The sequence below is a fragment of the Acomys russatus genome, chromosome 11 (assembly GCF_903995435.1).
Source record: "Acomys russatus chromosome 11, mAcoRus1.1, whole genome shotgun sequence".
Taxonomy (NCBI): domain Eukaryota; kingdom Metazoa; phylum Chordata; class Mammalia; order Rodentia; family Muridae; genus Acomys; species Acomys russatus.
This window is the reverse complement of record NC_067147.1, coordinates 47,900,985-47,913,675: the sequence shown is the minus strand read 5'-3', so window position 1 is coordinate 47,913,675 and position 12,691 is coordinate 47,900,985. Positions and strand designations below refer to the sequence as shown.

Below are 12,691 nucleotides of genomic sequence, written 5' to 3'. Positions count from 1 at the left end.
GTTTATCTGTGGTCCTGAAACTCAGTGTTCAGGGGACCCTTGTATGAGGCAGATGAGGACAGTGCTCAAGCAAGTGACGTCAACTTTTGGCAACTTGGGTTTCTTAACTATAAGCTAGAGAATGCTTGTGTTACCTGCCCCATAGGGAAGACTTGAGCAAAAGGGATTCTATGGGTAACTATTATCACCGCTAATGCATCAACCTTATCTTTTCTCTAAGAACAGAGTGTTAACAAAAGAGAGGTATCTCCAAGGTTGCCTTGACCCTTACAGGGCAGATATTTCATTCAGGTGAACTGCTAAAGGTGCTTACCCTCCAGTACTCGGCAGACAGAAGTATGGCTGACTATCTGGTGATCCCAACACCTGGCTCCTTAGAGCCTCAATCATTCCCTCATCCTGAGACTTACTAGAGGACCTGTGGCTCACAGTGTTGACTGCAGAACTCCAAAGGCAATGCACAGAGGATGTGGGATTCAACTGAGCTCTGTGCAGATATGTTGGGTCTCCTGCCGCAATCCTCTGACCACAGACAACTTCAAGCAAGTCAGCTTTATGCCCTTGGATTGTTTAAAGTTGAGCAAACTGGAGAGATTTCTATTGGGTGCTTATGAGAAATCCCAGTTTCCTCTCCCACAGTTCCACTTGCATGTCTTCCTAGAAGGAACAACCTTTTGGTGATGTCAGGGTCCATCAAACGGCACAGATGCCAAGTCCCACATTGTCTGCAACAATGAGCTGTCTGCCTTTCTGTTTGGTTCTGTACCGCCATGTGAAAATCATTAGACCTATTTTCTAAGCACTCGGGGTGTTGTTTTTAAGCATTAATTTTCTAAGTGGGCAAGATCTTTACTAAGCTGATGGTTTTGTTCAAAGCTCTCGTATGTGGATGACTGGTTGCCATTCAGGAAGCACAGGCTTGGTGCATTGGTGCAATTGTAGGGGTGGCAGCTTAATTTTCTCCTGGGCAGCCTGCAGTCACAGGCATCTCCATGTCTGACTTGCCTGCCTTAATGCTTTCTGTGTTTGACATGTAGGGGGTTTGTGTGGGTGTGTGTGTGTTCCCTGCTAGTTGAACCAAGAGCTTCACCCTTGGGTATTGCAAAGGATCTACCACTAAGTTGTGTCCCCAGCTACAGTACTTCTCTCTGACACTGGTAATATATCTTCTGACACTAAAAGATATTCATGCCTATTTGTCTCTGACTTTTGGCCTAGCAAAACTGTCTGATATGGCTAGGGAATTCTGAGAAGGACACTTCCCTGGGCGTTTCACAAACCATAATAAACGCCATTTGCCCCTTGTTTCCTAGGTGAGCAGTAAGTACCTCTCACACAGCAGGCTATGTAATGTTTAGAAATGTCTACCTCCTGCCATTGACCTGGCCCGCCCCCCCCCCCCAGGAAACCCACTGTCACCATTCTCCAAGCTCTGATGCAGAGCACTTCTCCACTGACCTGCTAACAACTGGCTCTTTCTCTTCTTTTATTCTCTTCCTAGAGCTAAGTAAAAACCGGAGAAAACTTTTTGAACCGCCAAATGCGTGTACCTCCTTCCTGGAAGGTGGGGCCAGTGGGAGGCTGCCCCGCCAGTATCACTCGGACATCGCCAGCGTCAGCGGCCGTTGGTAGCGGCACCTTCTGGACATCACACCTGCTATCTGCAAAGGTGGACATGATCTGTGGACAGTGGTCACTGCACCCGTCCGTCCTTTGGCACTCCGGGTGTATGGTATCAGGACCAAAGTGTTGAATTCGCACCTGTACTTCATGGCAAACAAGGAAGACAAGAGAAGTGTCTCATGTTGCCATAAAAGCACCAAAGGGAGAATGCCTTTTAAACTGGCAATTGGACAGAATTTGCAAAGTGAGGGTAGGGCTTTGTTTCTTTCTATTTACCTATTTTACATATGCACTGATTTATTTTTATTTTTATTTTTATTTTTTACCTAAAATGAAGGAGAATTTGACATCTGGGTTGCCAGAAAGCTTAGAAGTTATTTTCTTTGCTTGAACCGTTTTGGTGTTTGGGGATTTGAAAAGAAAAATCAAAGTATAATTTTCTGCTTTAGAATAATGACTGAGGTCTTCCAGCACTTTACAGGGTCTCGTTGCTCGTCCTGTGGAATCTGTCTCTCATCTTCATGTTCCTATCATTGGTACACATCTTTTTCTGGCTCCATCAAATGTTTATTTGAAATGGTACTGGACATCAATTCGTTCCTGTGCAGAATTTTGTGTGCTATTGGGAAGTGGGGGCCACTTAGCTCTGGACCAAATTCTGTTCATTTGTGTCAGCATCTTAGGAACCATTGGCTATGACTGTAGTCCACTGGCCAGATACAAAGACAGACCAAATGGACTTTGCAATGCAGTTGTCATAGTTAGCTGCTGTTGTATTGCTAAAATGATCTTAATGGTTGTCTAGAGGCCAATGGGCTGGTCTTTTAGTATACTGCCACTAAAGGACATTTATTTATATCAAACTTTTATTTTTAGATATTATAAGCATACAGTAGATAATGATGAAATTGATATTTTCTAGAGATTTATGGGTAGAGAAATGAGTTGCATTCATAACTGGAGCCCTAGGTTGTCACTTTATTTAAAAAGACAAGTAACCATTTGACGAGACAGCACTGCTGCCATTATGAAGAGAAGAGTCCCCCTCTTTCCCCAGAAGCCCCACTCACCGTGGGTCGTGGGACTTTCCTGAAAGTGCCTTCGTCCTCTTGAAGTCAACTGGGATCAGTTGGGAACAGAAAGAGAGGCTGCAGGAGGGACAGCTTCTCCAGGAGCTGAGTTCTGAAAGGGGAGAAAAAGTTTTTCTTTTAAGTGGCCAGATTCGTTGTTACAATCTTATACTGTGAAAGTCTAAGGGATCAGACGATGTCACAGAGGAAGGTTTTCAGTCCAGTGAAGAAAACCACTCAAGCACCTTTCTCTCTTCAGAGCAATATTCTTACCAAGTGTCTACAGTTTTGGGGAAACTTTCCCCATAGGGCATGTTGCCAGTTGCCTTTAGAGCTGTGCTCATGTTTAGTGTGCTAAGGCTTTCTGTGAGACACAAACCACTCCCACCTGATCTTGGGTAGAGACATCGGAGGAAGGTACGCGTGGCGGGCATCTGTGCAAATACCAGGTAAGAACTACTTGCCTTTTGCCCTGCCCCCTATTTCTCCCCAGATAATTGTGATCACTAAAGGATTGAAGGAATTTTTACACATAGAAAAGTTTTCACTTTGCAAACTTAGCCACCCGGAGGCATGGATGGTGACAACGAGCTTGCCACAGCAGTCATGTGTCTCTCCCTGTGAAAGCACACCATGCCCATCCTGTGCCCATGTGTTCAGGTGACCACCTGAGGCTTATTACATATCCCATCGACCATTCAGTTCTCTGAATTTTGTTATTTCTTTAATTAAAAAAAAATATAGTCATTTGAACCTCATTTTGGACCCTGCCATACCTCTTCTAGAGGAAGGAGAGGGAGCAAATAATAAGAATTAAGCTGAATTAAGTTGTATACACAGTGCTCTGATTTTACACCAAAGGGAAACGGTCCACTTCAACATGAATAAATAGCGAGGCTAAAAAATAATTTAAAACACTGGAAGGGTGTTTTCTCTTTTCTCCTGAAGCAGCAAAGGGAATATGACACCAGAGCCTATAGACTCATTGGTGTTCTGCCATGCACAAAATATTGGGTTGTTCGAAGTAATGTTAACTTTCAGCCAACTGGGCCTTACTCACAACTGGTAATCTGTAAATATGGAGCAGACAGCCATTGTATTTTGTGGGGGGGGATTCTTATCCTTTTATCACTTTTTAAAACAAGAGAGATGGGATTAACATTGAAAATGGGGATGTTTTTCTAAACTAATTGTTACATGAGAAATAAATTCATATAACCCCTTTGTATTGCTTTCTACATGGAACGTGTCTCTGTTTTTTTTTCTTTAAAATCTTTCTATGTAAGCTCCATACCTGTCTCTGTTTTCTGAGAAGACATCAGGGAAGGGGCTGTTTCCACCCAAGTGTGAATGTCTCCTCAGCAGAATTGAGTCCTCCTGCTCCTCTCTCCTCTTGGTGTCAACTGGAAGACAAGGGACTGTATTTTAGCCAGTGAATTGGAGACTAGTGATTGGTCATTTTCTCTGTCACCAGCTGTTGGTATATACAGAAATAGTAGCATTAGAATAAAGACTCAAGTGAGTGAATGCTTTGATGAGTGTGTCCATCAGCAAAGGTTCCATGGCCAGTAGGGCTGAGTCTGACCCTGACTCCATCATAGAGACTGTTGATCTACCCACTGGAGGTCTTTGGTGTCATGACCTGAGATCCCAATCAGACTCATTCTCAACCTGAGACTGGAACTCTTACAGTCTCAGGAATATCTCCACATGATGTCAACAATTCTTGGTAATTATCTTGAAAACAAGATTTCCTCGTACAATTAAGACCTTATGAGTGGCTCAGTGATACACATAGAATTTCTTGTATATGTTATATATGTGCCATTCCATAGTCCAGGCCCAGTACTGAGTAAGACAGAACCCCTTGGGCTGGCGAGATGGCTCAGTGGGTAAAGGTGCCTGCTACCAAGCCTTATGACCTGAGTTCAATTCCCTAGCCTGACTCCTATAAGTTATCATTTGACCACCACATACACACATGCTGTGGCATATGTGCCCCCGTCTACACACACACACACTAAATAGGTAGATAGATTTGATAGGTAGGTAGATAGGTGGATGGATGGATGGATGGATGGGAGGGAGGGATAGATAAATGGTTAAATGGAGCTGATGATGAAGTTTTGCATATGTATCAAATAGCATTGCCTGGAGAGATCTAAACACCTCTTTTTTCCACATGAAGAGGGCGCCTACAGACTTCAGTTAAGTCCAGCCTGGCGAACCAGTGAGGTTGCTGGGGCTACTTACAGGGACACAGGAGATGCAAAGGCAGCTTCATCACTAGTAAGTGCTGCCCACAGCATGGCTAGCTGACAGGCAGCTACGCTTCTGAGCAGGTCTCATCCCCAGACAGCGTTTGCCTCTCATGTGCATTAGCTGCCCTAAGACACTGACAAGCAGAGCAGGGCAGAAGGGTGATTGAGGTCTCAGTGGAGAGTCTCTTGACTCCCGCTCAGGGAGAGATGTAAGGACCCCATTGTCACAGATGCTAGCAATCAGCTACGCTGCTCTCCTTCCATTGCCAAGTCTTGTGTGGGACACCATAGCCAGTCTGCGTCATGATGGGTGATGATCCTGTCACCTCAGAGTAAACTCCTCCCCTATGACATTGTGGAACATTTCCACCTTTCTATATGAGCCCTGGTGGAGCTTTCTAGAACTTCCTAGAAGTCCAGTGTTGAAGGTATCCACTATATCAAAATGGACCCGTGCTTTCAGACTCCAACAACTTGTTTCCCATTCCCCTCTCTCTAGTTGCACAATTTTAATCATATTTACAGAAGGAGGGTGTGACTGGAGGGCTATGACACCCTCACAGTTATGCTGTGACATTAGGGACCCTATTTTTTTAGACTGGTGCTCTAGGTTTTGTCATGGTGTTTGGAAGTCAGGTTTACTTTAATGTGGCTTTGCCATCGCAGCGGATGCTCGAAGCACGTGTGGCACGTGGCACTTAATTCCAGATGTGCAGGTGGTAGACTGTGGGGTAATCAGAGGCGCTCTAGGTAGAACTGTTCTCAAAGAAATGTACCCTGATGTGAACACTTATTACATTTAACCTAATAAGATGGCATTTATCCACTGTGATCTATGATTGTAGTCCCCAGTACAGGCCTTGACTCTCCTAGCGTCCTGCACCAGGGAAGCTGGCTTCCTTACCAAAAACAGCCTTTAGGATAACACCAGGCAACCCAGCCATGAGGCAAAGATACTGTGTGTCAAGTCTGAGATGTTATCTTTATAGAATAGACCACATCTGTAATGCTGAAAAACATACACCACAAAGATAACTGATGGATAAAGGGGCACCATGCCAGTCTTCCTCCACTGCTCAGGGTATTTAGCAAGCAGCGCATGCGCAGCAGCTCTCCACTGTTGCTAACTAGTCTTTCCGTTCAGCGCATGTATGATTCGTTCCCTCCGTGTGTTCATCTGTTTCCTTCACCAGAGGGAGAAAGACTACTTCTGCCTGAATGTTAGGGGGAGAAACGTCAACTGAGTCCAGAACTGTGGGGGAGGGTTGATTGGATAAAGAGACACTCGGGGCATTAGTGAGATGACACACTGTCCAGTGCATTGAGGGGCATTTTCAGAGAGCATGAATGGTGGCGAGGAGATCCTACCTGACTGTGAGCAGTGCCCTCCCATGGGTTGCAAGCCAAGGTAAGTTAAGGTAAAACCCAGTAGAGGACTATCGCCCCTTCTGCCTGCTTCCTGCCACCACAAAGCTACAGTTGCTATGCTGTCCAGCCATCCTGGACTGTGTCCCTTCAAACTATGAGCCAGAGTGTAACCTCCTTTCCAACTTGCCTCTTTTTAGATACATGGTTACAGAAAGGAAAAACAGTACCACTTCCTGAGGTGAGTTCCTGACCCAACACTCTATTGAAATATATATATATATATATATATATATATATATATATATATGTATATATATATATATATATATATACATATATATATATATATATATATATATTTTTTTTTTTTTTGAGACAGTGTTTCTGTGTTGTTTTTAACCCTGACTGTCCTGGAACTCACTCTGTAGTTCAGGCTGGCCTGGATTCGAACTCATAGAGATTCACCTGCCTCTGCCTCCCGAGTGCTGGGATTAAAGGTGTGCGCCACCACAGCCCAGCATCAGTGTCTGTATCTAATTATTTGCTTGTTACATTCTTCAGAGTATTTTCCAGCTTCTGACAGTTTCTGTCATTCACTCCCATCCATTCATCACTGATTTTCTTCAGCTGTCTAAATATGCTTTGCTTTTAGGAAGATCCAATAGCTTGTGTTTATGCTAATTGTAGTTATTTCGCACTTTAAAAAGTGAACGGGTATGGTTCTATTTGACCGTTCCTACAGATGGGGTCAGGACACTTCAAAAACACTTCATCCACAGACTCTGTGTTCTTGCTGCTGTTTGAGATGCTCTGGCTCCTTGTAATGAAGTGAGTAGAGCTTGGCATCCTGCTTGGGTTAGCTGTGAGATTTGTTTGGGGATAGATTTTGGGGAACGGGGAGTCTGAACCTGACTTTAGAGGGAGTATCCTAGTGTAAGAATAAGAACGTCCAGAGAAAAGCCACAGTGACTGCAAGTTTCAGACTCACTGGAAAGGTCACAAGAACATGGAGACTAGAACTCAGTAACTGGGTCTGTGTGGCCCTTTTGTTCCCTCTGTGCACTTTCTTCCCTCCCAGGGGATGTGGGACTCAGACTTTAGCAGAACATCTAAGAACCAATTTACATGTAGGCAAAAGTTGTATCTGAGCAGGATTGTGTCTTGGTCCAAGCTACTGATACAGTGTGACTCAGAGCCGCTGTGGAAACATATTTCCATTTGAAGATCTGGGGTGTGTGTGTGTGTGTGTGTGTGTGTGTGTGTGTGTGTGTGTGTGTGTGTGTGTGTGTGTATGTATGTGTGTGTGTGTGTGTGTTGGCATGTCTCTACAACGTTCCTTCTTGTCTTCTTGAGTCACAGACTGTCCCCTACCAACAGCTACATGAAGTCAGGTCCTCCATGTAAAATTCTTCCCATGGCTTGAAGACTGACCATGGTGAAGAGTGACAATGGCCCTTCTCACCCGCTGTGTTGCATTTGTAAACAGGGAGGGAACATTCCATCCTACTGCTTTGTGTATACTTTAAAATGTTCTTAAATACATATAAAACTACCTTTTAGAGAACTAAAAATAAGGCAGTGGAGGTTAAAGGAGGTTAGCCTTAGTCTGTTTTATACAATAGAACCAGATACTGTAACTTAGAATGAGGATCATTACCCTTTAAAAAATATATCCTGGAACTCAAAACATTAAATACCAGGCAAATCATCCTTTCAACAAATGGGTAAATATACACAGCTCTCAAATGAAGCACAGCTGACCAACAAATATGGGGGGGGGGCGTGTTCATTACCATGGGCTGTCGAGGAAATACAAACCAAACTGTATGGTGGTTCCATCTCCCTCTAGTCAGAATGACTATTGCTGCCCCTTGCCCCAACAAAGGACAATAAACATTAGTGAGGACTTGGGCAAATGATTATTACACACTGCTGGTGGCAATGTAAAGTGGTATCCACACGTAGAAACCAATGCAGAGGTTCCTAATCAAAACAAACACAAATTACTATGTAATGGGATGCCACCCCTCCTGAGTATGTACCCCAGGGTCATCATAGGGATATTTGTGCATATAGCTTTGTTGCTCCTTTGCTCACTATTGCCAGGATACAGAACCAGCCCAGATGCCTGTTAACAGATACGTGGATAAAATGTGGCATATACATACCATGGAGTTTCATTCTGCCATAGAGAGAGAGAGAGTACTGAAATGATGCTATTTGCAGAAAAGATGGATGCAGTCAGAGGTCGTCATGGTAAGTGGGTAAGCTAGGCTCAAATGGAACATGTTCTTTCCTATGTGGAGTTTAGAGTTTAAATATACACATCTGTGAGGGCCAGCAAAAAGGAAAGTGGGAGAGTCCACTGGGTAGAGAGAAAGATTTAATGGGATTGAAGAGGTAAAGAAGAGTATATTGATATAAAAGGTTAAACAGTAGCATTCTTGATGCAGAATCTAGGTTGTAAAAAGACATGAAAAAACAAGGTGGGTGCTCCCTATTGGAGGAAAGGGACCGAGGAGAAATGTGGCAAGGAGGATAGGAGATGCTGATGGGGTGGAAATGAGCAGAGTGCAGTGAGACACAGCTCTGAGGATAGCCTGAAACCCATTTTATGTTTAATTTTAAAATATTAAACTCTGAGTTGTCTCTCCAGCCTCATTAAAAGAGCTTGCTGCTCAGTTCAGTTCCCAGCACCCACCTCCAGTCAGGTGGCACACAATGTCCTGTCCTTCCAACTTCAAGGAATATGATGCCCTCTTCTGGCCTCCATGGGCACTGCACTTGCATGCACAAACACATTCAGATGAATGTAATATATATATATATATATATATATATATATATATATATTATATAAAATATTAGTACAAAGTTGCAACCCCAAGGGCTTTGGGTGGAGTTAGAAGGGAGTAATAAGGATGGAAAGCATCTGCCATGTCTATATCAACTGAGTATAAGTTCAAGCTATTTTGCAAGATCCATGTAATATAAAGGAAAACAGGAGCCATGATTTTTCAGCCCACATTTCTTCCACAGCACTGAGAAATTCAGAGTGACATAACCTTCTGTCTTGTTCATGTGCAGTGGGTGTGGTGTTTCCATGTGGAGGGTTGTGTTTCCATCAGCTTGTTAACAGTGATGGTTTGGGATCCAATACAGTGTCTAGTCTGCCATCAATCCCCAAACCATGTGTTGTCAAATAGGTCTATAAGACAGTAAAAACCTTGTATTGTCAACAGTCACTATCAGTTTCTAAAGATTTACTCCCACTCCCCTACCACCGTCACCACCACAGTGCAGATGTATACTTCTTTTTTTATGGTAATAAGTATTGTTTTATTGTAAGTTTTTTAAAAATTAAATTTATTCATTCATTTTACATCCCTATCATAGCCCCTTCCGTCCTCGCCTCCTGGTCCCATCCCCCTCCCCACCTTCTTTCCCCCCTCTCCTTCTCAGAAAAGGGAGTCCCTCCAACCCACACCAGCACATTAAGTCGCTTCAGGGCTAAACACATCCTTTTCCACTGAGGCCACACAAGGCAGCCCAGCTAGGGGAAAGTGATCCGGAAACAAGCAACAGAGTCCATGTCAGATACAACCCCACCCCACTTGCTAGGGGACCCACATGAAGACCAAGCTGCACATCAGCTACATATGTGCACACACTTCTGAAACTCATTCCTCTGCACTACCCCATATCTAGAGGAGTGTTGAGTTCCAAATTGTTCATGGAAGAAAGCTTTTAAAAACTATTCAGATGGTGTTTGGGGAGTTACCAGGGCACAGTTAGTGAGATGCACCAGTACAGAGTGAACAGGCCCTACTTTCAACTGTCTGTGTCTTGGTGGGCTGGAGAAAGCTCCTGGACACTCTGCTGAACATGGTGCATGTGACTAATGGGAACATGTGTCTCCTTTGATGTCTGTGTTGGCAGCCTGGCCCTATTCCAGCTGTTCCTGCTGTTTGGTTTCTCTGCTTCACTCACGCCCCAAACCCTCTCCCCCCCAAAATACCTCCCCAAAACAGGAAATCGTGTTTTCAGCCACTTGGATGAGATTTTACTTGATATGGCAGATCATCTGTGACCTTCCGTGTTCTAGAAGCAGAAGATTTCTGTTTTGGTGTCCTTGAGGTGGTGATGGGTAGGGTTGAAGGCAGAGGCACCCTGTCTTAGCATTTTGGGGGTGAACCAGTACTTCTTTCACCCTTGCATGGCTAGCACAGACCATTTAGCTTTGAGCCATTCTGTGTTTGCAGATTCAGGATCTTCAACTCTGTGGGACACTCAGGAAAATTGATCTGAGCATTCCGCTGAGGCAGGACCACCGCCCAGAGACACAGCCACAGCACTCAGTGATAAAGATGCATTCGCAGAGGCGGAAAGGAAAAGCCAACCACAAACTGTCACTCTACCTTCTGCCCACAGAAGCGAGGTGACAGCTGTGTGAACAGAGTCCAAACCAGTGTGCTTGCTGGGCCTGAGAAGGGCCAAGTTCAGAGTGGGGCCTGTCCCAGCCAGCTACAAGCTGCTTGGATGTTATGAAGACTGATGTTTCACATAGAACGGGAGGGGACCAAGGAAAACACTGTAAACAGAAAGGGAAATGGGGGGGGGTGCGCTCCAGCAAAGCTACAGCATAGCACAGAAGAATGAAATCCCTGTGCATCTGTGCAACCCAGAATAATTTGATGTCAAGTTCCGCTGGCTATACAGGAAGTCACTGCAGTAACCATGGAGGGACTCCTGGAATGACAGGGTGCCTACAAAGGCATCTGGAGGCCATTAGGCCACTTCTGCTTCTCTCTTCTATTGGGGGCTTGGGGGCAGGGAGTTGGGAGCAAGGGGGATGGAGGTGATGCAAGAGAAGTACCCTCCTCATAAGGAAGGAAGGGTGTGTGTGTGTGTGTGTGTGTGTGTGTGTGTGTGTGTGTGTGTGTAGCATGTATGTACGGTAAACAGAGATTGTATACAAAATATATCCTTTTAAAAAAGACTCAGAACCTACAGCCCATGTCCAGAGCCCTGCCTGACTATAGTGTGTGTAGAGAAAGCCTGCACCAGCCAAAAGAGTCTGACACTTTGCCCTCAGCCCAGGTCCACAGAGATTATAGAAGTGGGTACCTGAAACCGTGAATACTATGCCTATATAGCACCTCTCAAATCATATTCTATCACTTATCTGTGCTTTTTTTTCTTATACACATAACTCTATAAAATGTAGTATATTAAGCACATTAGCCACAACAATAATAAAATGGAACAATTATGTCAGTATGTTGTAATAAATGCAAGTTATGGGTGTTTCATTGCTGGACACTTCCATTTGCCATTTTTAGCCAACTGTTGGCAGTGTACAAAACCATGGGGCGGGGTATAACTTCAGATAAAGGGAAGCTATTGCACACACCCTCCTTGGGATGTATTAACCCTACTGTTTCTAATGCCTTTTAAATTATAACCAGTAAATTGTGTAGAAATGGAATTCCCAACTCTACCCTGAATAGCTGAAGACAATCTTCTGGGAGACCCTTGCTTGTCTAAGCGTCTTTCAGAAGGCTCTGTAGCACTGGGGCCAGTAGACAAGTCTCCGAAACTGCTTCAGTAGGTCCTGCTGAAACCAGTGCAAGTGGCAAGTCACGCTTCTGCTACTTAGCTGATTGCAAGGGAGGAAAGTCACATACCTGCTCTGTACAGGAAGCATGCAGCCCCAGGGTGGGGGTAGGGAGTGCACACACAAGTCACCATGCCTTGTCTAGAGACTAAGAACTCTCATTTCTATTATCTCCCTCGGACAATGGCCGCAGCAACAGCAGAGCCAGGGAAGAACTCAAAAGGAAATAGGAAATGCAGGGAAGAATTGCAAAGATGGTAGAAGTGAGACCACAGCTTCCGTGGGTCACAGACGTCACAAAACACGGAGCTAAAGCACTCACTCTCCTGGGAGCCAAGAGGGAGGCTGGTTTGGAGGGAGTCCCTTGCAGCTGCATAAGTCTTTCTTATGCTGTAGCGGATTAATTTTTTTTGCACGTGCTCCGTCCTTGGTAAAAGCAAGGTTGCTTGTTAGGAAGGGTCTAGATTTAAAAAAGTAATCCCTGACAGCTAGTCTTTAGTTTTCCCTTGATCTCCTGAGAGCTATGCACTATCCCACCTCAATTTGCTTTCACTGGCTCGCTACCCTGTGCTCCTTCCCCAATCAGTTTTGTTCTCAAGAGCAAGTCATGCATTTTAAGAGGATAGTAATTTGTGGGCAGCTTTCTCTTTTGAGGGGGATTGTGACAGACCTGAGGCAGTCTATGTGAGATGGACAGGCTTTAAGCCCTGGTCCTCCAGCCTCCACCTCCTGAGTCCAGGTGGTACTGGGTA

The 12,691-nt window shown here is 44.5% G+C and overlaps 1 protein-coding gene and 1 long non-coding RNA gene across 2 annotated transcripts in view; one reads left to right on the top strand and one right to left on the bottom strand.

Moving 5' to 3' along the window:
* Bicc1 (BicC family RNA binding protein 1) overlaps nucleotides 1-2,764 on the top strand; it is a 220,032-nt gene extending 217,268 nt beyond the window's left edge. The window contains exon 21 of the mRNA XM_051153203.1: nucleotides 1,502-2,764. Coding sequence (XP_051009160.1) covers nucleotides 1,502-1,632 — 131 coding nt within the window. The 3' untranslated portion in view covers nucleotides 1,633-2,764. The remainder of the gene's footprint in view (nucleotides 1-1,501) is intronic.
* A 9-nt stretch (nucleotides 2,765-2,773) lies between these two features.
* Nucleotides 2,774-12,691, bottom strand: part of LOC127195680 (uncharacterized) — an 83,149-nt gene continuing 73,231 nt past the window's right edge. The window contains exons 2-3 of the long non-coding RNA XR_007831391.1: nucleotides 3,988-4,096; nucleotides 2,774-2,805 (exon numbers count right to left, since the gene is read on the bottom strand). This is a non-coding gene — a long non-coding RNA (uncharacterized LOC127195680). The remainder of the gene's footprint in view (nucleotides 2,806-3,987; nucleotides 4,097-12,691) is intronic.